Consider the following 25921-nt stretch of genomic DNA (forward strand, 5'->3'; position numbering starts at 1 on the left):
CAAAGACACAACATCTGTGTTGGATGTATGTGCTTGGCACTTCACTATTGCTACCGCTGTGGGGTCTTGTAGGGCCTCAATTAACTCCTTTAGCAATTCTGCATGCTGTACTGGGGTTCCATCTGCCCGTTGAAACCCCCTCCGTCCCCATCTTGCTAGACACCCATGTACTGCTTTCATGTAAGCTGAGTCTGTGTATATTGTCACTGCACAACCTTTAGCTGCATGTAGTGCTTCTATGAGTGCAATCAGTTCTGCTGCTTGCGCGGAGTAATGTGATGGGAGGCGGTACTGCACTAGTGTTTCATACTCACCGTCTTCTAATCTCACCACTGCCATACCCACATGTTTCTCTCCCGTGTCCACATCAATTGATGCTGACCCATCTACGAAGTACACTTCCCCCTCGCTCAGAGCATTCTCACACACCACTGTGTCCTCCCCTCTTTCTCCTGTGTAAGTTGCACAATCGTGTTCCTGCATGTCCTCTAGTGTGCATGCTTCTGTAATGAATGTTGCTGGATTCACTGTCTTGCATCGCACCACATGGATATTAGCGCTGGACAATATTATCTCATAGGCGGTTGCCCGTTGTGTTGTCAGTGTGCTTTTGGACCTCTCAAATATTGCAAATAATGAATGTTCCACAAACAATGTCACAGGGCATCCCATTACTATTGTGGCACTTTTCTCAATTGCGAACGTGGCTGCAGCGAGTGATTGCTCGCACGCGAAATGTCCTTGCATCACAGCATCTAAAGTGCCACTATAGTAAGCCAAAGGTTTGTGTCCTAGGGACGTCTTCTGTGTCAGTACAGCTGTCATGAGTGTTCCCTTGCAGTGTGAGAACAGGTAAAACTCGCGTCCATAGTCAGGATTTGCGAGTACTGGAGCGCTTGAAATTAACTCTTTTAATGATTTAAAGGAGGCACTCATTCCTTCTGACCATTCTATTTTTTTGTTCTCCTTGTTGTGCCTCCTTGAGCGCTTGTAGTAAGGGTCTGGTGTATGCTGCATAATCTAATATCCATGCTCGGCAATAGTTGCACATTCCCAGGAAATTCTGCATGTCTTTCACTGTTGTGGGTTCTCCTACTGATCTTATTGCTTCTACCCTATTGGGGATTATTCTTTTTCCATCTTTTGATATTAGCTGTCCCAAGTATAGAACCTCTGTCAAACAGTACTGGTGCTTTCCCTTGTCTACTTTGTACCCCTTATTGGTCAATAGAGTCAGGAGTGTTATTGAATCTTTTCTGCATGTTTCTTCGTCTTGTGCACAGACGAGTAAATCGTCTACGTACTGAATTATTGTACTCTCAACTGATAAGTTTCCTAAGTCTTCATGTAATATGCGGTTGAATATGCTCAAGCTCTCACAGTATCCCTGCGGTAATCTGCAATGTTCATATCTTTTTCCCCCTAGTGTAAATGCTGTCAGGTATCTGCTCTCTTCAGCCAGAGGGATGGAGAAAAATGTGTTTTTCAGGTCGACCACCGTGAAGTGTGATGCTGTTTTTGGGATGCTGCATAATATTGATGCAGGGTTCGGGACCAAAAGGAACTCCTTCTGAATCACATCATTTAGGGGGCGTAAATCCTGTATCATTCTCCAAGACCCTCCCTTCGCTTTTTTGATTAGGTAAATGCATGTGTTACATGGGGAGTTTGAAGGCACTATTATCCCTTGTGCTAGTAGTGCATTTATTGTCTCTTTTATCCCTTCTTCAGCTTCACGGGACAATGGATATTGTTTCACTCGGGGTAGAATTGCTCCTTGTTTTAGTTTTATTATCACAGGTTGTACTCCATGCAACAACCCTACATCATGGGGGCCTGTTGTCCACAAATTATTTGGTACGAGCCTCATGTCATCATTGAAGAATGACGGCGGTGCTCCTACCACTGCCATCAGCTGAACGGGGATTTCCCTGGCTTGAATCAAAATGTCACAGGGCATCGCTATTTCCATTACTATTTCACCATCCCCCTCTGCATCTGAGAAGAGATCCTCATCCGTTAAGTCTCTTAGGGCGATATTGGCATTTGTACACAGTACTGTACGCCACTCACATCCTTCGATATCTATTCCAATCACAGAAATCCTTTTCGCAGATATCTGTACAGCGTGCAAATCTAACGATACCACTGATCCTGGTGCTGTGTCAGGGCACACTATTGGGCGGAAGAGGAACTCCGCTGGAATCCTCCAATCCATTCTTCTCAGCTCTGGAATTATGAGGGCCAGTGTCTTTAGTCCTTCAATAAACATTTCTTCGTTTTCTGGCAAACCTCATATTTCTTGTGTGGTTGTGTGAGCCTGTACTACCAACATTACACGTAATGGGCATATTCCGGGTGTTGAACACACTATACCTCTCTCAGTGAAGGTTATGGTCATGTTGAGTTTACTCAGGAGATCCCTCCCTAATAAATGTATTGGTGAGTGTTCATAATACAGTAAGGGTGTCTTTACAGTTTGGCCCCCCACTGTTACATCCAATGCTTCTGTGTAAGGAACTTCAATTACAGCCCCAGAGAACCCCTGCGTCTCTAACTTCCGGTTAGATAACGGGAACCGGCCCTCTCTAATACATGATTTCTCCGCTCCCGAATCCACCATGAATATGAACTGCTTGTCTCCTATCTGCGCCCCTACCTATGGTTCCTCTGATGCATCGTAGGTGGTAGATAGAACTGGACACGCAAGTGTTCTCTGTGGGCTGTCCTATGCGGGGTGTCTCATTGCCCCCCCCTGATTGAAGACGCTCCCTGAAACCACTGACACGCCACTATAGGGGGCTGGTGCGGGGGCCCCATTTGCTGTTGTCGCAAAAGGGTTGCCTGGCGTGTACTGCATATTGTCATTGTTTTGTGGGTGGTTCTGTGTTCTATACTGATGCCCCTGTTGTTGCTCATTGTGCCCCTGGCCTGGATTTCTTTGTTGTTGTTGTCCCATTGGGAGACCATATGGGCTCCCCGGATGGGGATGGCCATAATGTTCTGCCTCTTGGAACCCGTTGTTGGGTCTGCTTCTGCACTCCCTAGAGTAATGTCCCCATCTTCCGCAGTTCCAACAACTCCCTTGCGCACCTCTAGGACCCTGCCATCCATTTCCTCCCATTCCCCCGTACCCCGGTCCACCTCCTCTTCGGCCCCTGTACCCACCTCGTCCCCCTCGAGGGGCCCACTCTTGCCACTGCGGACCTCCGCCTTGCTCCTGCTCGTTCCACTGCCGCTGTCCTGCTCCAGCCCAATTAGTTGCCATCCTTCCTTGTATTGCTACCAGCCCCTCCTCCTCCTCATCTCCCTCCCTGCTGTGTGGGAGCGCGGCTCCTGCTGCTGCGACCTTCACCAACTTTGTCTGCACTAGTTTCGCTTCGTCTGCCAATCTTTTCTGCGCCACCTCCTTCTCCCTTTCTTTTATCCTCTTACAGTGGTGCACTATTATGCTTTGAATCTCAGGCCATCCTTTCGCTTCAATACCTGCTATCTTGTCGAGCGCCTTTTGCACCTCTTTTGGGAGCCCTCTTTTTATAATGAAGTAAAATAAAGATGTCGATTGATACCAGGGCGTGCCCGTTTCTGCTCTCCACATCTCTTGTACCCGAAAAATGTAATCCATAGCATCTTCTCCGTCATTCATTGTACACTGCATGACTGACTGTAAGTCTGGCGTATCTGGAAACGTTTCCCACAAGGCATCCCACACCCTCGCATGCACTGTGTTAAAGGAGGCCCCATCATGGCGGTCGCAGTCTAATGTTACTCCTGGGAACCCAGCCTTTACCCATACTCTATCAGCCTGATCCCCCACTGCTGATACAAGCAAGCTCTTCACATCCCCTATTGCTAGGGGTACCCCGGCAGTGTGTTTCTCAAAGGCGTATATCCACTTGCTCGCCCCTCCCGATAATGGGGGCAATAACTTTAGTAAGTTGGCCTTGTCCATCTGAGCCCAGGGTATATAATTCGGCCTCCCTCCTCCCCTATGTATTAGCGGGAGCTGCAACTTCCCTTTCATTGTGGCATCTGTACCCGTCTTCACTCCGGATGTTCCCAATGATGGCATTTTCCCCACCCTGTTCCTTAATCGCCCCGTCCACTCATCATCCAGTGTTCTCATTGAACATGCACCATCCAACCCTTCACTTCCCCCTCCCATTGCCATGCTCAACCTGTCACTTTCCTCCAAATCGTCCCTTATATCACATAGTAGTTCTTCCCTGTCCCCTATAGGCCTTTCTTCATTGTCAGTACATCCCTCTCTTGTCCCTAGTTCAATTATTCGTGTTGGTTCTTCCTGAATTCTGAACAGTATCTCACCTTTTTTCCACCCGTCTTCAAGTGTTCTATTCTCACTCGGCGCTCTAGACGTGTGCTCTGATCTCGCTGCATTAAGTGCTGTTCGCTCACATATGCCTTTTATCCTCGAGAGCTCATCTTTGGCTATTGAGAGTCTTGACTCCAGATCGTCTGTTAGCTTTTCTATGTCCACCCTTTGTGTACTTACCTGGGCTCGCTCCCTAGTACTCTCGTATGGCGGGGGTGCCGTTGGCCTTTGGGGTGTAGTAGTTGTCGGGGGAGGCACATAAGTGGGGTCACTGTACCCCTCTGCGGGCACAGGCTTGTTTAGTATCAGGTACAAACTTATTACCTCTATTGGTGGCTCTACATTTGGCAATTTTTTAGCATCTCTCTGTATCATTAGTGGATTGTCAGTAGTAGATGGTAGGTCGGGATTTAATTCTGGCGCTTTAGGCGGTGGTATCTCTTCAAACAACCTCCAGAGATCTAATATTTCTCTCCTATTATGCAGTTGCTTCCCCTTGTATTTCAAACAAATGCATGTGGCTACCATACCTAGGACACTTTTGTCAAATGACCCCCCCTCGGGCCATATCTGGGGCAACCCCTCTCCCTTCAACTCTGTGATCCATTGGTCATGATATTTCTTAATTCGCTCTGCGTACCCCGGTAGGTTCTTACAAATATGTGATAAGGGTGTTTCTGCCCCCATACTTTGTGCCCTCCTGGTACTTGTGTGTCTCTGTGTATCGCAAAATTACAATGTAAACATATCACCATGTGAGTCCTCGTATTCTATGTCTTATTCAATAATGGGCGCCTTTGTGTTCCTCCCCCTGCCTGCACACCATAAGAATGGCTGTACGCAGTCTCTATTCTATTCTCTTTGGGGGGCACATACAAGAGCAAACCATCAATGATCTCGACAATATTAACCCAAAAATCAAAAAGGTACACACTCACTTCACCTTATTATTTTTGTCTTTATGAAGCTTTGTCCGGCCACACTTACCATGACCACTCAATGGCTATACATTTATGACCATTTTTACACACCCATCACACCAAATTATCTCCTGACGCATACGATGTGCACACACCTCTCTGTAACACTCTATTCACAATTCAATTTGCCCTCCCTTTCCTCCCTGGCCGGCTGTCCCTGTCCGTCTTATTCAGATATATGCATGCACATATATATATTTATAGGTTTGATCTTCACTCTTGCAGTAGAACTCTCTGTCTCTTACTTTATCTCTATGGTTTTGTACTAAGCTCACTTTTATTTTTCCCCCAACCCTAAAGAAAAGAATAGAAAGAATAGCAGTCACTAATATATTCTCTGTGTCACCTTTTGCCAGACACTTTTATCTTATTATCCACTTCTTCATATATTCCCAGTACTAGTCAAGATAGCACTATGCGGCGCCGCCTTCCACCCCCTCTCGGAGCTAGGTTCCCGTCACTTTTGTCTCTTACTCACCTCTTGATCCTAATGGCCATATGCAAAGAAAAAGCAAAGAAAGTTTAAGATGGTCCTTAGTAGACCTATGTGTCCCCTTTTCTACCCCTCCTCGTTCCCTGTCCTAAATTTCCTCTTCCACTCCCTTTATAATCGCTCGCACTCAATACTCACATGCCCGTCTTGAACCGATAGTCTCCGAAACTGGGTCCGTCCAGACAGTGTTGCCGTCCGCTCAACAGTCAGCCCCGGCTCCGGCGAGCGGTACTCAAAGGGGATTTTTCAACCGGGATCCCGTACCCTCTCTCTGTTGAGTGCGCACTTCTGAGCGCACCGGTCGCCGTTGGCGGGCAGCCTCCCGGAGCCGGCGCACCGTGCGTATCCCTTTTCGACCGGAGATTTTCGTGCCAAAAGGGGACGGTAGTGATAGGTTAGGAAAAAATAATAATAATCACGCTTTCAGGGTCAACACTGAAGGCAAGCGTCCCCAACCAGCACGATCCTCCCCGCAATGAGAGACAATGAAGGACTCTCCCAGAATGGGAATAAGGCCAAGACAGAGTGCGGGTGAGCGTAAATGGGAGTTTATCAATCAGAATAGGGCATGCAAAGTACTCTGCAAACTCCAAGAGCGCTCTGTCTGACAATAGCAAAGACAGGCGTATATATTTACAAAACACGTCATCAGAACCTACATACTATAAGGGGCACAAGTTCAATGGGATTGGGTGGTGATGACTAGCTATAGGCGCTGCTGAGATGTGTTGGCCTTGGCTGGAGGACGTCACTGGTCAGGCTCGTGGGTTGGGCTGGGCATGGCGGGTCGGATGAGTTCATCCGGGCGGTGTTGTTGTGCCATTGTGGCCAATGTCAGAGATGAATGTCTTTTCCTGACTTATTTGCCCTAGGCCATGCACACCGCAGTCATTCAGTTATTGCAATATTATCTTCTTTAGTAAATCTTTCAATAGGTTATTCTACAGGTTAATGCAACACAGGAGGAATGCACCTTGTGAGGGGTTTGATGGTCATTCATCAGTGCATGGTTACCAGTGTCCTATTGACCGGTACCATAGGTCGAGGGGCTAAGTCTCAGGGCATGGGACGGGCGGTACATGCCTTTCTGTCTTGTTAGAAGTCGTTATGAATGGGCTGCTGTATGTTGCCACAGTATTGGGTGTCCTAATTGCACAGGGCCATAAGTCTAAGGTGATCCGGTGGGTTGTAGGGTTTAAGAGGGGGCGCCTTTGGATTTGTGTATTCAGGCAGAGGTTTACTGCTGTGCTGTAAATAATGCAGGTGGCGGGCCGTGGCCTTGTGTGCTGCAGAGGGGACTACAAATCTTTGAAGCGGCTCCAGCCTGGTTGGGGGAGGTGGAGCAGCGCGGCGCGGGCCTCTGCTCTCTTGTTTGGCAGCTTTCGCAGGGTGGAAGGGGGAATGGCCTTGCACATATTCACAAGGGTATCTTCCTCGTGTGTTGCCGACTATAGGTGAAAACATCACAAACATTTGAACACTCTATAATACTCATTTGGATCACTCGAAAGTATACATTTCAACTTTGCTAAATGTCTCTCAAATATAGCCAGTCTGAGCACCTTATTTGTACACTATGTTTTAACAACTACAGCATTTAGTTATATGCATATACATTTGCAGTAAGTGAGGTAGTAGTGTGGTTGGTGGAGCACAAAGAAAGGGATTCGCCACCGTGCGTGGCGATAGTGGCACATACGGGCTTAGACATACACACATGACGGATGCATTGTCGCGCGTCCTTCACATGAGCCCTCTGTATGATTACACTTGTCTTCCCTTGTACTCTAGCAGCATTAATTCGGTTATGCCGTGGGACCGTGGAGTGTAAGCTTTTCAATGATACATATAACGAACAGTCCCCCGGAAAGCTTTTTATTACTCCCACACAACTGCAGGGGTGTGGGTCCTTCATTGCTGGTGTCATGTGAACATGCGGTCTACCATAATTACACATTTTTACAGGTTTCTTTAATAGAAGATGTTTTGTGAAGAGAATGCGCGTATTACAGGTAGTTTTGGCATTAGTATTTGGGGACTTTTCTGCTTTCATCCGATGACCATTTTACAGTTCTCTCCATCATCCAGGCCTCGCTGGCCGGGTCATGCTGGGAGCAGTGATACACTGTGGAAGGTGAAATGTTACAGTTTTAGTATCTTATGCTAGCTCATGTCCATCTTGTTTGTGGGAACGGGCTCACAGCGGATCTGCCAGGGAGCTGCGGCAACAGGGATAATTGAAACTCTCCGAGGGTGGGGGCCGCGCTACAGTGCGCTGAGCTCACACCATCTTTGTTAGACAAAATGGTTTCTGAGGCCCAGCTAAATTCAATATGTGTGGGCAATGTCTTCAGCAGGTGAGCCCCCCACCACCTGGGCCCTGGTGGTATGAGGGGACGCCCAATGAGCCATGGCCCTCACCTGGGGAAGGGATGTAGGCAAGGGGGGTCTTTTGGACCAACCCTCCCCTACAGTACACACAATGTAAACTTCTATACGTTTTTTTATCATTTGACTTATGTAGGGTGTGCAACAAATATTGGGGGTCTTTCTGTAAAAAAAATGTCATTGCTTTTTTATAAGGCCCTTCATGCTAGACTGCAGCCTCTAAGCGCGAGACTGGGATTCGGAACTGTGCTGCATTGTCTTGTTTTCAAGATGAGCCTGTTGCCTCTGATCTATCCTCCCAGCCATATGCAACAGATTTTTGGGGTTCAGTACCACACAAAAGAGTATTCAGTAGGTATAGGGGTCCTGTGCTATACATAATGCATGCATAGTGTATGTAGCAAATATTAAGACCCCTTTGCCTACATTATTTATGAGCATTGCATAGTATGGTATTGCACTTGTCATTTGTATAGCACCATTTTATTATTATAGTCTCAATGCGCTGTTAGTGGGAACGCCCTCAGAGGACCGTAGTCCAGAGTGTTGGAGGTCATGGAGCACGATTAGGATGTATGTGTGCATTTGGCCAAAAAGGCTTACCATGGCGGGCCAGGCTCTGGTAGAGAAGCAACCCATGCAGTCAGGCATGTGGATGAGTGCTGAGTGGAGTTGGAGTGGTGTCAGTGCTAGACACACTCAATATATGCAGAAATGATTGGTGAGCTCCAATGAATACGTGCTGTAGAGAGGCTAGCAGGTATCGGAGGCCTGAACCACACTCTATTTATGGTGGATATTGGGCGTTCCCCGGAAAACACTGTGAAGGCAGCACAGTTTGGGAGTCCCAATAGATTGCACATACATGCAACAGGTATTGGGGGTGACCTTAAGCACTGATGAGATCATTGTAGACCACTTGCATGTGTCAAGCACTGCATATGAAGACCTTTGTGAACACATCACGAGCTTGGTGCATACAGCAAAATGCATCACGGCGTCCTGTGTAGAGGGATAATGTGTGGAAGGACATTTGCAGTGTTCAGCAACTACAAGGGCCCCATATCATGCTATGATACTGCATGATAGATGGCGTGCGTGCTGCAGGGGTGGACTGGCCTGTAGGGAGCTCTGGAGATTTCCTAGTAGGCCTCTGCTCCCTGGGCCTCTTTTGTGTGGTAGCCTATTTTATTTCCACATTTCTCATGGGAAAACTAATGCGTTTGTTCAAAATGTGTAATATATGGCAACTTTGAAAATTATTTCCAGGGCCTCTTTTGGTTCCCAGCAGAGGCGGACTTAACTGTCGCCAGACAGACAAACGGCAAGCGGGCCCCTGTGCTAGGCCCCGCCCCTTCCAAACAGCACGGGGCCCTTTCTGCTGTGACGCCAGTCCAGCTCCTAACAAGCCGTGATAGGAACTTCGCCTTGGGAAAGGTTGTGGGCACCTTCACCCCACCTCAATCCTTTTCTCCTTCTCGTCCCCCCTCGCATGTCCTCCCGCTTTCGGATGCTTCAGGAAAGAGGAGCTGCAATCCACTTCCCCCTCTGCTCCCACCCCGCCCCCAGCGGGCCCGGGTCCGAGCCTGGGGGGCCGTGAGCCATCGGCCGTTGGTGCTGCGCAGGCGCCCATATGCATGTGTGGACCAGCTGTGTGCCAGCGTGCTTTATCAGCTTAAGTAGACTGTGGTCCAGGCCAAAGGTGGGCAAAGTATTCACAAAAGAAGGAGAATTGCCAACATTCGCCTAATGCTACACTTCGGCAGACAGGCAAATTGTTCTCGGTGTTAGCTGCTTTGGGTCAAAATGATCTTTGACACGGTTTTGCCTGATGCAAAAAAACATGAAACGATTAATATCCCTTGACGAAAATGCATGAAATTGCTGATTTCACCCACCGCGCAAAATGGAGAAGAACACATTCTCCGGTTTGTAATGACAGCATTTCTGCCAGCCCTGCCATTGCAATGCCACTTTGCAATATACGTATTTGGTTTCTGTAAGGACCAGCATGCATGCAAGTTGCTTCAGGGGGCAAAAGAGGTGGGGAAGGGAAAGAGAAAAGGGTAAGTGGAGAGGATGAATCAGCCTTTTGGGAAAGGACATGAACATTGACGGCGCTCTTTGAGCGGCACATTTCGGCCTATTTATTTATGGATGTATGTACGAGCACTACGGGCTCTTTAATGGGTTTATTACAGGTGGTTTTGGAATGCCACCCATTCATCCTTCCGCCCCCTCGCCCCCTTTCCTCACACTTATTTTTGGACGAGGCGAGTTCCCTGGTCCTTAGGAGGGGAATGGGGAGGTGAAAGGAAGGAGTGGTGCTAGGGGTGGGGTGCTAGCAACTATGGGTGCTCTGATTTGCCGCCGTTAGATGCAATGAGTGGTGAGCCAGGTAGAGTATTCCCGCCAGGCGGTATCATGTTTTGCCTGCCGAGAGCTAGCACCTCTGCATGGCTCCCAGTGAGGGAGAGATGGGCGAGCAGATGTATGGGCCGGTCCGTGAGTGGGTGAATGAACACTCGGAGGAGCAGAGAGGTTGTAAACGAACTGATGAGAATATTGTAAAGGCCTCTGTAATTCCATATTCTACAGTACACCAACCGCTATACAGATCTGAAGTTGTCACTCTCCAACCCGTGCAGAAAAGCTTAACACTATGCAATTCTGCCATTTCGCAATGCATGACTGCAGCAACGCCCGCACAAACAGAATAACATCACTTTTCTGCTACAAGGACGCGTATGTTCTCTAGGTTTACAATATTTAGCATTGATAGCAAAGCCTGCTGAGGAGGCCCAGCTGTTTCCAGTTAGTCAGATCCCTAGACACAGGTAACTGTAATAAAAACAATGTAATAAAAAATATCTTTTGCCCCCAAAGTTTGCCATTGTGCACTTGTGACCACAATTAACTCCGCCCACCCAAAGCTCCGCCTCCATGACCCGCCCTGTATCAGGTGCTGCCCACGGGGCCCTTTGCCTTATATTCTGCCACTGGTTCCCAGTCCACTTGATGGTGCGTGGTCACGTTGACGAGAGCTGGTAACGGCCATTGCGTGGAGGCACTGTCTGAAAAAATAAAGACACCACCTGACCAGGGCTGGACTGGCCTATAGGGAACTCTGGAGTTTTCCTGTAAGGCCTTTGCACCCTGGACCTCTTTTGTTTGATAACCTGTTTCATTTCCACATTTTCTCATAGGAAAGAGGCGGGTGCTTGCTGAAAATGCGTAGTATGTGGCCACTTTGAAAATTATTTCATGGGCCTCTTTTGGTTCCCAATCTGCCCCTGCATCTGACTCGGAAGCTGACGCACGCACCCCTTGGTGAGGCGGCGCATGACTGGCAGCCCTGGGCAGTGGGCACCCTATGTGAACCAGTGAGCACCAGCAAACATTAGTATGTTACCCACGCCACAAATGAACGTTCGATTGCTTTAACTTCAGGTACAGCTCGGCTGTCACACAGAAGGCGAGATGTGTGCCCTACACAATGCTGGAATTAGTGCACTCCAGAACACGGATGGCGACCCAGCTGCATATACTGTGCTAACAGACACTTGGAAATCTTTAGCCGAGCACGAAAGTCCCCCCTTTTTTTGTAACTTGTCTCGCAGAGGAAAAAAACGATAAATAAAGTTAATTAACCGTTTGAATGCACAGCACTGCAAACAGGCGAGAATGAATGGAGATTCCGGCAGCAGAACAAATAGCTCTTGTTCAAACGCAGCCTCTTTTCCCGTGCAGCCAGCCCCGCCTGTCGGAAAAGCCCACACAGGAGTTTCAACTGTATTATTCTTTCGGCTAAAAGCAATACTTGGGGTCCGGATAGAGCAGCGCCATAGAACGTCAAGAAAAGGCGGTAATGGTGGCATTTCCAATCAAGCGTCTCCGCTGTCTAGCAAGGCGAGTGTGGGTGCCCTCTTTGGGCGAGAGGTGGCTTCTCTTCAAAGCCTCCCTTGCAGCACTTAGAGCCCAGGGGGAGAAATGGTTAAAGTGCCTAACGGTCTGCTCTGCTTTCAAGCATACGGTACGGGTCGACCACATAGACGTAGCGCTCTGGGTGAGGCCAAAGTGGAGCCCCCGGCTCCTGGGCTCGCGCAAGACTTGCATGAGCGGGCACTGCGCCACGGTGTCTGGGGGAAGCCAAAATAGGCGCTCGTGCCCCCAGCTTCTGAGCTCGAACACGACTTGCCTGCGTGTGCACTGCGCTATTGCGTCTGGGTGAGGCCCAAAAGGTGCCCCCCAGTTTCTGTATCGCTGCCTCGCAGAATACTTGCATGAGTGGGCACCGCGCCATGTCGTTTTTGCCAGGCTCCCCTTTCTGTAAGACGCGTCGTCACCTCGGCACAAAGACACCTGGCACAAAGGGGACGGGTCCCTCGAGGGAAAGGTGCACGAACAACACACGAAGAGGGTTGTAAAATAGGAAGGCTACAAAACAGTGTTTTCACTGTGAAAAACGAGTGAGAAGTGTAAGCTGCGAGAGCTGTCCTGGTATGCAGGTGCCCGTGTGGGCAGCGTGGTCGGGGGAGTCCTGGGCACCTTCGGGTGCTGAGGGCTCTCGGGAGTCCAAGGGGAGCTTCGGGGGGTGCTGGAGGAATGAGCCCGGAGCAGCCTCCTGTGGTCGTGAGGACACTGTGCTGGGAGAACAGCCTAGTGAGTGTGCAGCCGGCTCCCGGGCCATGATATTGGACCTGCTCCAGAGTGCTCTCCGAGGTGCCTGGAGCAGAGCTTCGCCCAAACCTAGCACAGAGGCAGTGCGGAGGATGCTGGTTCTGGCGTGACAGCAGTCCTGTCTCCCTAGCTTTCCCACCCTCGGCCACTCTGGGTGGGGCATTCTAAGCGGGTGTCTGGGGCAGAGCTTCTCTGGAACCCCCCGCCGAGACTGCTGTGGAAGCTCGCAGTGGTGAGCCTGGAGCAGAGTTCCACCCGAACCTGCCTGCACCATAGACACTGGTGGGAAAGGTCCCACTGGTGTGCCTGGGGCAGAGCTCCACCTAAATCTATCTCTGATACAGGGATGAGAAGTTTCCTCTGATTTGCCTGGAGCAGAGCTTTACCTGCATCCACCTAGTAGACTGTGACGAGGAGCTCCCACGAAGCTGCTTGGAGCAGAGCTTCGCCTACATGCACCTAGTATACAGTGACCAGGAGCTCTCGCAGAGGTTCGTGGAGCACAGCTTCACCTTAATCCATCTCTGATACAGGGATGGGAAGCCGCCTCTGTCTGGAGCAGAGCTTCACCTAAATCCATCTCTGATACAGGGATGGGAAGTTTCTTCTGGTGTGCCTGGAGCAGAGCTTTACTGCATCCACCTAGTAGACAGTGACGAGGAGCTCGCACATAGGCACCTGAAGCAGAGCTCCACCTAAACCCATCTCTGATACAGGGATGGGAAGCTTTATCTATGCCTGGAGCAGAGCTTCACCTAAATCCATCTCTGATACAGGGATGGGAAGCTTTCTCTATGCCTGGAGCAGAGCGTCACCTAAATCCATCTCTGATGCAGGGATGGGAAGCTTTCTCTGTGCCTGGAGCAGAGCTTCACCTAAACCCATCTCTGATGCAGGGATGGGAAGCTTTCTCTGTGCCTGGAGCAGAGCTTCACCTAAACCCATCTCTGATGCAGGGATGGGAAGCTTTCTCTGTGCCTGGAGCAGGGCTTCACCTAAACCCATCTCTGATACAGGGATGGGAAGCTTTCTCTGTGCCTGGAGCAGAGTTTCACCTGCACCTAGTAGACGGTAACGAGGTGCCTGGAGCAGAGCTTCATCTAAATCTACCCCCACAGACAGTGCTGTAATACTGTACTTGGATCAGGGCTTCACCTTAATCCACCCTTAGAAGTGATGGGGGGAGACCACAGGTGCGCCTCGAGTACAGCTGCAGCTAAGAGAGCGGTGTGGTGTCTCCCATGGATGAAGCTGGAGCAGAGCCTCACTTGTACAGCCCCCCCCCCAACCCCCTCGATACACAGTGCCGGACGGTGCGCCTGGAGCACAGCCTCGCCTGCATCTCCCCAATAGACGGTGATTTGGGGCTCCCACTGGGGCAGAGTTTTGTGTAGATCTACACACGGCTATGCTCGGAGCAGAGCTGCCCCTAACTCTACCCCACAGACAGTGTCGGGGACTCCCGCGGAGGAGCCTGGAGTATAGTATCACCCAAGGGTGCCCCGCAGAGATGCTTGGAGGAGCACCTACATGTACCCCATAGAGAGTGACGGGAAGCGCTCGCAGCAGTGCTTCCCACCTGTAGATGTGTGAAGCTGAGCTCGACCTAAATCCCCCCAGACAGACTGCCCGGGCAAGCTCTCGCTGATGTGCGTGGGGCACTGGAGCAGAGCTTTGCTTGACCTACCTGCCCAGCCCCACAGACAGCAGTGGGACTGTCTCATGGCATGTGCCCACGGCAGCGCATCACCTCTGCACACGGGCACCTCAGGGGCCCGGGAACCCTCTCCAGGGCAACCCTCCTCTACTGCTCGCCGAGCAGAGTCCCGACTCAAAGGCGAGGCCGGGGGACCCCCCTCTAATTGAACACCCGATTCTGTGGCTGGCGTTCCACTATGCAACAAAATAGCCGCCGGTGGATACGATAATGGCCTTAGAGTTGTCCCAATAGTCAGGGCGCCCCACTCCAAAACCAAAGTCTCCCCCGTGCCCACCATCCAGTCATGCCCAGCGGACATTAAAAACTATTTTCCAGAAGTAGAAAAACGTCGAGCGTCCTCCCAGCGTCCCTGGCAGACCCCCGTGCTGCTTCCCGGGAAAGTTACCCCGGCTGCCGTGGGCACCCTCCCGCCACCCGCGCTGGGTGTTGAGAGGGCTGTTGGCTCTGCTGGTGGGGTCCTGACTGGCAGAGAAGTGGCTCAGGAGGTGAAGGGGGGCTGCGAGAGCTGGGGGGGAGGGCACCGGCACTTGGTAGATGGATGGAATCACAGGGCAGGAGGGGCCTCGGGACTTTGGAGAGAGAAGGGGCCAGGGCTTTGGGGCGATAGTCAGAGGGGAGGGCACTGATTTTGGACTGGGAAGAGGCCCGGGTTTCGGGGGGATAGTGAGAGGGGAGGGCTTAGGGTTTGGAAAGGAAAGGGGCCGGGGCTTTGATGGGATGGTGAGAGGGTTGGAGGGGCTCAGGTTGCAGCTCCGCTGGGGGCAGGGCCGGGCTGCCAGGCCCAGATATACGCCGGCTCCTGTAGGGCGGAGGGGACATATAACAGCGGTGCCTTGGCCCAGAGCAGACGGGGTGAAGTTTCTGCTGGGGCCGGCACTGGATTCACCGTCTTTTTCCGAGGGGTCGGCTGCATGAAGGCTCGATAGCCACTGGGGAAGATCCGCGCCTCCACCCTCCTCCTCCTCCTCTTCTTCACAGAGGCCCTGCATGTCTAATATTTAGACATGTTCAGCTTCGTGCACTCTCGGACTCTGGTGCTCTTCGCACTCACTCAAGTCATTTTACTAGCCATTGTCAGTTGCCAGGATGAAGACATCCGTAAGTACTGTGTGCTCGTGTTCTGCGCCTCGGCGGGGTGGGCTGGCACCGGCGTGCGGGACCGACTGGCCTCCTGGGGCACCGGGAGCAACCCCGACAGGCCAGTCCGCCGCTGGGCCCAAGGGGCGCATGGATAAATGTGGGATCCAGGTGTGGGAAATATGGAGTCACAATTATGGGCAATGTGTTACTTATGAGGGTTGGCAGGTGTAGGGGGGCAAATGTCTGGTGATGGGGTGAGCAAGCCCCAAGAAGATGACAGGTGCTGCGGTTGTAGTGTTTCAAAGATGGGACACCAGCTACTGAAGTCTGGAAGGTGTGGCAAATCTGAGGCACGGTTTAACAAATGTGGGGGTTCGCTGTAGACAATGTGTGATTAACAAGGGAAGCAACCCTAAAGGGGCTGTTTGTACTAAAGGCAGATGTGCAAACGTGGGCACAATTGCAGCACACAGTCTACCCAAAGAGTGGCTGTTCTTGGGGCAAGGCGGTTGTAGCTACTTGGGAACACGTTTAACAGTGTTTGGGGAAATTGTGCCAACTGTGAAAGGGAAGATTTGGACTGAACTTGTTACCAAAAGGATGCTAATGATTTTACTGTTAAAATATCGTTGTTGAAATATTTTTCCCACTATCCAGCACTTCCTCCACACATTCTAGGACTGGATTGTGTTTATAGATTTGTACCAGTCCTAAAGTATGTTGGGAACGGCGTTTAGAGGGTGACAAAATATATTGTTTACCTAACAGTGTTTTTTCTAGCGGTAAAATCACATACAGCCGTTACAAAATGGGGGCAAGTGGGTGAGGAAAATGGTGCTCACATTTTGCACCTGGGCCAGTGTGCCAGAAACCTTGGGAAAAGCATGAAAAGTTGAGGAGTACGGAGGGTCCCTATAGAATGTGGGGGGTACACGGGTAGCCCATGTGTGGGAAGGGACGGTTATCAAATGTGGGACGCAGACTATACCAATTGTGTTGTCCACAGACAGATGGCAATTGTGGGGTGGACGAAATTATCAAATGCTTGTGAAAAAGTGTACCTACCTACTAACGTACTTAAAATAAGTTAGGTCCGGGGACTAGTAGAGAATGTGGGCAGTAATGTACCTGATGGGTGCGAGTTGTGTGCCTATTGTAAACGAGTGTACGTAATGTGGGCAAATGAGCCCCCAACTGTGGTGGTAGCAATGGGCCTCATACGGGCGAGGTCCACTAGATTTGGGGTAGAAGTGTAAAAAGTGTAGTTGAGTATTTCAACTAAGGTGGGATTAGACAAGTACTCTGTATGCAGTGCAGTGGTGTAGCTGATATGGGCGAGAAGTGCACGCATTGTGTGCAGGAAGGTGTTTCACCGAAAGTGGGGATAGGCTGGTTCCTTTTTTTTTTTTTGCAGATGGCCTGATATGGGTAACGTGTACCGGATTTTAGGAGAGACGTAAACCCAACGCAGGGAGTTGTGACCCTTCAGAGGGGTACCTAATGTGAGGGAGAGCTGGGCCTAATTTAGAATCTAGGTGACATCTGGTGTTATCCTGCTGTCTTCCTGCGCACTAGAGTTCTCGCCTCTTTTAGAAAAGTTTGGACTCGGTTGGAAAGTCCATAAAGGCTTCAGACTTTGGTCAGGGGGAGGGCCCCGGGGAGGGTCAATGCAGGGGAGACCCGGGGTCTAAGCCCTCTAGTTTGCTTCGCGAGTCTCGCGATGCTCTGGGTCCTGTCAGCTACCATGCTTTTATTTCAATATGCATATTTTCCAGTGCTCGTGTTGATGCTGCTTGCTTAGCTTGCATTGAAATCCCTCATCGATGTTGGATATTCAAGGCGATATTGCAAGACGTGTTATCAAATGCCGACTGGCGTTTGGGAGGCACTGGGCCAGTAACAGGAGTTAATGCATCCCAGCTGATTGCTGGGACGCGAGGGATCTGAAACAGTTAAAGTAAAGTGAGGGGCCTTCAAAGAGAAACACTCAGAGGTGCTTTGGTGTTGCAAATTCCCAGACTATTTACAGGCTGCCTTCAGAGTCGAGCAGCATTAATGAGCAGTCTGGCAGCAGTAGGAAGCACTGGGTGTCACTTCTAGACACAACACAGACACCCTCCCGCTGGAGAAGCGGGTGGGGGTCATCTGAGAGGCGGATGGGGCAGAGAAGCAGGGCGTGGGCAATGAAGAAGTCCAGGTCTGGGGGCAGTGGGCACTGGAGAAGATCCGGATCTTCGCCAGTCAAAACAGATTAGAGGTCCTGGGCGCTAGGCAGAGAAGTCGAGACCCCGGAGAGGACACAAGAGCCTGGGCACAAGGGTCCGTGTCAGAAGCAGGGGCAAAGGATAGGCAGCAAGTTCCCAGGAGTTAGTGGCACCTGGGAAGGCACAGCTAGGGGCATTGGGAAAGACAGAGCCAGCACAGAAAAGGGTGTGAGCTAGGGATAGGGTGACTCTGGACTAGGCCCCGGACCTAGGGCACTGGGGCGTTCAGAGGCTGGGCACCAGAAAAGGCAGGTCCACAGAGGGCTAGTGTTTTGGAGAGGCTGAGAGTGGAGCCTTCACTGGGAACGTCTGTCCATGGCAGATTGATGGGCAACAGATTGTGAGCGAAACAGAGGGCGGGCAACCTCGAAGAGGCCACCTGAGGAGGGCAAGAATGCCACGGCCTCCTTAAAATAGACCCCATTCTAAACAAAATAAAAGGTATTTTAAGATTTGCGGAAACAGGCGCGCCTCGCCCTTTAACCCCTCCACGCCCCCTAGATTGCAGTAATACCGCTCGCTCCGACCGCAGCTCGTGCCGGGGCACGCACATTTCTGGCTACCGCTGCCCACACTGAAAGTGCACTTTTAGGCATAATATGCCCGCTGCGTTTTTTTTTCAGTCTGAGGTATTTCTTCCAAGGTATTTGGCGAGTTAAAGAATTCTTTTGGCTTGTTTGGACAGGTTGCCTGTAACATATACATTCCTCCCCGCTTGCTCCCCCTAAAGGTTGTAAATCAATTTTAAGGTGAACTGGAAAAAGTATTTTGTCCCTCGTGACTTATTGTAAGATGGAGAGGTTTCTAGGCCTGCACTGAGGTAGCCCGCCACAATAGCCACATCGTGTTATTTGACAGGGGGGAGAGAGTTAAATGCAGTCTTTGTAGAACCCCCCTTCTCTCCTTGTCCCCACCCCCCTACTGACCCGACAGTGGCAGGGCGCGCGCAGGACGTCTAGAGAGATCAGGGCGGCGTGCGCGAGCAGGGCCGTTTGGCCTCACGTCGGTACTTCTCTTCCGCGCGGAGCTGTTCAGCAGATCAGCTGATCTGGCTCGTGAAGCGGTCACGTGGTACCGAAGGCACGTGTTGAAACACACGCAGAACCGCTAGATACGTTGGCGCTGGTAAAAAACTTGGAATGTGTTATAAATTCGCCCCTGAATTCCAAGAGCCCACTTGTATATTGTACCCTACAATAATGCTTTGTTGGCACGACTAAAATGAACAAGTATTGCCAGAACTGAGACGAATAATTCCTGTCACACAGTTGATGATTATTATTCATATGTTGTGTGCTGCAATTTTGTGAATGTGCATGGTTGGCTCCCCACGGGGGGACAGGAAAAGTGGTGCCTGAAGATGTGGAGAAAGGGGGTGCATAATGTTTTTATTCAATACAAATACCTCAGGGAGGCCTATGAATTTCTGCTCTGATGTCTTGACATGCATATTACCTTTAGCGCCCTCGTCCTCTACCCCCCCCCCCCCCCCCGCTGCAAAATATATCAAGGGAGGGTGTTGTGGCCTCCAGTGAAAGGCTCCCATTCACCACTGTGGCGGTCTGTTTGCATTGGGAAGATTGGCAGCAATGCCTTCCAGATGGAGCGGACATGTTGCCCGTGTTTATTTAAAGCGGTCCCCGGAGGAGAGCTCTGAATTGGGTCCACTGTGTGCTTGAGAAAAGGCCCATTCATGAGGGGAAGGGTCCGCTGGGCTACCCAAGACTGGTCATGTCCAGGCCAGACAGCCATACCAGGCGCTCCCAGGAGGAACATCAGTGTGCCACGGGCACCAATGGGGCACAAAACTTCAGGTTCTCCCAGCTGGAGCAGCAGTGGGGCACTGTGCCTCAGGCTGTCAATGCATGGGCTGCAATGGGGCACAGAGCTTCAGGCCCTTCACTCACGGGCTGCAACAGTAGCAATGGACACAGAGCTCCATGCCCTGCCTGCAAGGGCAGTAGTGAGGCACAGAACCCCAGGTCCCACCGACAGGAGCACCAGTAGGGCCTCTCCCTACAAGCACAGCTTCAGCTTCACCCAGAAGGCTCAGCAGACCCCTTGCTTGATCACAGACCCCTGAAAATTGACCAGGCATTTTGTTGGTCTTCCACCACCACTATAGAGCAATCGTTGCTGCATTTAGTATAGGGGAAAACGTGCACCCCTCATTGGGGGCGCCCTAGTCGGACTCCTAGTATTCTCCTACCCTAGAACAAGTTGGATACCAATGGCAAACAGAAGAGTTGGTCTCTTCTACTTACTAAACATATCATTGCATAGCTACCTAATTGGCAAATACAATGTAATGTTAATTCACCCCGCCACTTCTTTTAGCAAGAAAGCATCCCGTGCTTGGCATAGCACTCTTCAAAAGCCATCCCCAACACGAATTTGCACAAGCTCTCCCATGATATAGCCTATAAAATGAGATAAGCCACCCATAGGAAAGCTCTTAGTAAACTTCACCCAAGAACGTATTTAAATGCTTTCTTTTTATTCGCCCGGGTCCCCTAGATATGAAATGCATCATTCACGTACAGGCTCAGGGGGAAAACAAATCCAACATACAGCTACTGTGTGCGCCTTTCCAAGAGGGGGTCTAAATGATGATATTTAAAACGTCCATTGCACGCCAGGCTCAGGAATGCACTGTTCACGCGTGCTATTGGAAGGCAGGAGAACCCTACGCCACCATATCACACGTGTCTTCAAATAAGGCCTGCATAGCTGTGTCACCTGGGAAGGGAGATTCACGAATCTCTGCAAATGCGAAGAACATACATAGGACCAGCTTAAAAGCACGTGCAACGTAATACTTAAAAGTAGTTTCATTCTCCTCACATTCACCACCCCACAGTCAGAGTATGTTAAAAGAAGCACCTGTTCCTGTGAGAGCGTTTTCACAGAGGGCACGTTTGTCATCCCATCTGTTGCTTCTGCCCCCGACCTGCATCAGAGTGCTGGGGGTACACATGGCTTATTGAAACGCTTTGGCACAGCACAGTGGCAGGGTGGCCGACGGAATCCAGCATGAACACGAGGGAAGCTAGAAGAGACCCAGGGATGTAACCACGGAGGAGAACCTGAGCTGATCCAAGTTCAGGCAAACAGTGGTTAAGTTGCAGCGCCCCTTGTGGGCAGTATTGGTAATTGCTGCAGAAGGTTGTCACTTCTTTGCTCATGGCACCCGGAAGGATGTTTTTGAACGGTGCCTGGTGCGGTGCAAGAGTTTAGAGACAGACTGAGTGTTCACATGTTCACATGTTTAAGAAGTGCTGTTGTTAATTTACACCACACAATAGGATTTCTAGTAATATTCGCCAAAGTGTTTATTGTTCACAATATTTGGAGATGCAGAACTGTAGTTGATCACATTGTTTATGATATGCAGTCATTTAAGGTTATGTATGTTGTCTAATTATGAGTACTTATGCAGTCGCTTAAAAAAATGATGAACCTGTTTGAGGGGAGATGGACTCATCCATGGTGAAATCTGGAGAATCAGCACACGCCGGTGTCTCTGAAGAGCTGGTAGGGCTGGGTCAGAATCAGCAAGAACTGTCAGACTCCGACCAAATCCCACCAGCTCTTCCAAGGCACCGTCTATCGGCAAACGCTCCATGTTTACCTTCAGGCCGCTCCCTTCTCGAGTGGTAACGAGATGGCAGCTGCCTTGTGCCAACAGGTGTTTTTGCAGCCCACGTGTGAAGGTGTATTTGTGGCACATGTCTGGGGGGCACAATGATGTCATTTCACTAGGGTTATCACATGACGGTCTGGAACGGGAGCACCGTGACCCTTTCTCGGGCTCTCCATTGAAATCTGTCCACGATCTCCACTTGATTCCATTGGCGTAAAACAATACGGCTCTATGCGATCACTGCGAAAATAAAACGTTGAAGCCCAAAATACATGTTTTCCCCCATTTCACTGCTAATGTATGCAGGGAAACCTCTGCAGCCCCCCATAACCCTCCACTGTTTTTATTAACTTAATACCCCGCCCCACATATATGTATACATATATATACTGTGAAATGGGGCTCTCGAAATTCTGTATTTTGGACTTCGCAGTGATGGGCTGCAGTATTTTGGTGTGATGCCAACCAATACTACAACTCCCAGAATGCATACAGTATTTGCCTGGAATCCCAAGACTGGAGCGGTGCATCCCGGGTCTCACCAAGCCATCTGATAACCCTGCTTGTTACCGCCCTTATCCTGCATATGCCAAGCAACTCTAAAGTCTACAAGATGTGTGCTAAGGCGATGATGGTATTTTTTCTCTCCCCCACCTGGTTGCCACCTACCCAGTGGACGCAGTGAGCTGCGTGCAGGACGGGCAACGCTATAGTGATAAGGATGTGTGGAAGCCTGAGCCCTGCCAGATCTGTGTGTGTGACACGGGCACTATTCTCTGCGACGACATCATCTGCGAGGAGGCCAAAGACTGCCCCAATGCCGAGATCCCCTTCGGAGAGTGCTGCCCCATCTGCCCCACCGAGCAGTCCTCCACCGCCAGTGGTCGTAATTTATTTATTTCTCTTTCATAAATAAATTACCAGAATGTTCCAATGCTAGGATGTGCCTGATGTCTGTCTCTCAGGTGTTGCACATTCATTGGATGCTGCTGAGACGGGAAGGCCACCCTGCTGCGCCCTCTTCTGTCTCCTATGCAAAGGTCCACGCACACACTTGGCTCCCGGCACACTGGGCCCCGTGACACAGCGCTTTAAGGACTGAACCATAGGCTTAAAACCAATCCACTACCTGCACAGTAAACCAATCACTCTGCTATGCAAGAGACAGCACAAGCCTCAGGATTTAACAACCTAGCTGTTGAGTTGGGAAATATCGACACTTCCACACTTTAACAGGGTACACACCTTAAGAGACCACTTGAGCACATCTCAAGCCCATCACGCATTTAAATACACTCTGCTTGTACTTGAAGAAGTACCTACAAACCTCAAAACACTGATCTTCCAAAGGCTCATCGCTGGTTACCTTAATTCTTCAGCCAGATGGATCTCTCTGGATCCATCCACTGTGAGTTCCCACGCATCCAAACGGAAAAGCGCACGTTCCTTGATCCCCCACCTTCCAAACCTATGTGCTACTGGTTCGTTCTTTTCCATGCCCACCCTCTCTTTTCCACCATTTTCTTGTCACTTCCACAGACTGAGGTCATGTTTTCCCATGCAGGAGCCTAATGTACATTGAGGACAAGCCCCGATGCCCAGAGGCCTCTACGGTGGTAACGGGTGCCTTCTAAATGATCACTGACGTTTACAGAGTAAACTGGTCCTCCATAGTGGAGATTTTACAAAAGGGACAGTTTGCCCAAGAAAGTATGATGGGGCTGAGGCGAAATCAGACACCTGCCAGGTGCACCAGCCTGTTAATAAATCCTCCAACCTTTCAAGAAGCCAGTTTGCATTTTATTAGGGCTGGAGAGAGCCTTGTAACTTTGCATTCTCACCACATGATGGAAAACCAAACAATGGCCTCCCTACATCTGGGGCCTATTCGGTGCCCTTTATTTACACTGCGTGACATGTCTCTCGAGCGACCACCCACAGCCTGCTGCCCCCAAAGTGTCCGTTATCGCTCCAAAATGACCGCCAGCCTATCGCATGCTGCCTATCCCCTTTCACCTCCTGCAATCACGGCCGCCTTCACCCATCGCATCCCCGCCTGCCCTGCCGCAGATCAGATCCCCGCCACTCCAGGCTCCGCCCCTCCATCGGAGTCAAGGCGGCGTCGCGCTGCGTCAATAGCGTGCCTTCTCTGAGGAAGCGTTCTTTTTATAACTTAACCGCGTACAAAAAGAGCGCAGCGGGGAGTGGCGGCCATTTCTGCACATACAATCAGAAGAGCCTAAAACACAGGCTTCCCCACCCCACTTCCAACCACTGCGCGCACACTGGTGATTTAAACTCTACACCTCACCCGCCCCCCTCAGGTTTTCAGGGTGGAAGCCACGTGCACCTTTATCTATGAGACAGAACTCGAGGGAAGCCAGCGGTGGCCTTTTTAACCCTTTCCTTACTCAAGATACAAAAAGCTGCCTATATTGTCTTTGCAGAATATAGGCACAGAGTAAGCCAAGAGTTAACTTCATGCAATTAACTGTTTTCTTAACTGCACTATGTATTTACATTGTGATAAGTGATGCTGTGAATGCTTTCTTATGCTTCCTCCCAACGCATTCGTCTGAAAGAGTTGGTGTCTAACATAAGCCTTTTCCTGTCGCATAATTCTCAGTTTGGCCTGCTAAATTAATACCTCTTTTGTGGCTAGGCGGAACTGCTCTGTGAACCGCGCCTTTGGCCTGCAGATGCAATTGGCAGAGGCGCTTTTGAACGCACTGCCCATATGAAACTTCCAGTGCATGGATCCCCGTCCTTGCTGCTTCTTACATGCAGCCCTTGCAGATGTAGCCAGCTGTGCCCCCACTCCTCACACCCGCCACCGCACTGCCCAACCTCTTGCGTTTGGTGATAACTGCACATCGCCCCATCGAATAGACTCGCCTTCTTGTGTTTGGGGGGAGGTGGGCGGGGGGTGCCTTCTACTGTCTTGGGTCAAATCATAGTGTGATAACTGTTATGTGTGCCCCCGGGCCAGCTCCACGTATCTGACCAACTCTTCTCTACTTTCACAGGGCAAGGAGGACCCAAGGTAAATCCCTTTTTAAGTTAATTCTTCCTATGTGTTCATAAGAAGTGTGCATAGAATCTGTGGTGGAAATCGTGTGCATGCACTGTCTTTTTGTCATGTTTCTGTGTGCAGAGTTCAGCAGTGCGGATTCTGAGCATGCAAAGGCCTTCCGTTGCTAACAAAGCACACACCACTATTAGCAGCTTAGGCCCTGCACTGGCTGCATGGCATGGCGGGCAGAAGTAGGAAGAGTCAGGTGGCACATGCCTGCTGGGTTGATTGGCGAAGCAGAACATGCAACTTTACATTGCTTTTAAACATGGCCACACGCATTTAAAGGTCGGTTGTTGGGGGAGTTAGGGAGCTGGGGCGGGGACATAACCAGTGAGTGATAGATCTGGCCTGCTTTCTGGCTTCTTCTCACAGGGCACCACCCCACCTGGCACATGGGCAGGCAGCTGGCGAATCCTTGGCCAGCCAGTGTTTACTTTCATAATAGCTACAGGGGTGTTTGGCTCGCCTAGTAGACGAGATCCGATGTTAGGTGTGACATTGAGGTGAATGTAAAAGAAAAGAAAACAGCATCATGTTATTAATGTTTAAGACTGGCAAGTGGGAGTTGGTTGGCAGCTCTGGTACAGATAGAGGCCACGCAAGCTCTCTGTGGTCTGTGAAGGGTATTCCAACAGACAGGCGCTATGTGTTGAATGTCTTGTTGGGCCTCTGGGCGTTATGTTAGAGTCGCGTGACTTTGGCAAGCATGTCTCTTTTGGTATGTGCATAGAATGAAGCAGAATGGGCCCATCTGTGCCCTGCACCCTGGCGTTAATTCAATGATGAAGTCTAATGACGTGACGTTTGGCCATGTCCAAAGTCTTGCTGCTGTTTCCTTAGTGTGTCCACTCACTGTGAACACTGCTTATGCTTAGTGCTAGCATTCAACCTGCTCTCAAATATCCACAAGTGGGTGAATAATAGAATCGAGGGCGAGAAAGGGGAAGTGGAAGCAGGGCACAGGGCCGGATAGAAAAGAACAGGAGGCGAGATGCCCCATCAGCAGGCACAGAGCATGTGGCAGGGGAAAGAAAGCCCTGCATTCAGGACTTTGAATGGCGATTGTTTACAAGCGACTGAGAAATGCTGAGTTACTAATACCTTTAACATAAGTATCATGGGAACAAGCTCTTCAGTCAAACACAATGCGCATGCTATGAGAGTTGTAAGGCCTTTCCAGTGATAGCTACATACCTTGGGTTCTTGAAGCCCTCCATATACAATGTCCCGCTACACAAACAAAGGTAAACATAGTCACCCACCT

General features: G+C 50.3%; 1 protein-coding gene across 2 annotated transcripts in view; it reads left to right on the forward strand.

The window, feature by feature from the left end:
• Positions 1–15464: 15464 nt before the first annotated feature.
• COL2A1 (collagen type II alpha 1 chain) overlaps positions 15465–25921 on the forward strand; it is a 72363-nt gene continuing 61906 nt past the window's right edge. Inside the window, exons 1-3 of one of the 2 annotated variants that reach the window (XM_069653178.1) lie at positions 15465–15692; positions 22255–22464; positions 24608–24624. In XM_069653178.1, coding sequence (XP_069509279.1) covers positions 15599–15692; positions 22255–22464; positions 24608–24624 — 321 coding nt within the window. In that variant the 5' untranslated portion in view covers positions 15465–15598. The remainder of the gene's footprint in view (positions 15693–22254; positions 22465–24607; positions 24625–25921) is intronic. The other variant, XM_069653179.1, reaches the window with a different exon arrangement.

The sequence above is a fragment of the Ambystoma mexicanum genome, chromosome 3q (genome assembly GCF_040938575.1).
Source record: "Ambystoma mexicanum isolate Mex_15411 chromosome 3q, UKY_AmexF1_1, whole genome shotgun sequence".
In the NCBI taxonomy this organism is placed as follows: Eukaryota; Metazoa; Chordata; class Amphibia; order Caudata; family Ambystomatidae; genus Ambystoma; species Ambystoma mexicanum.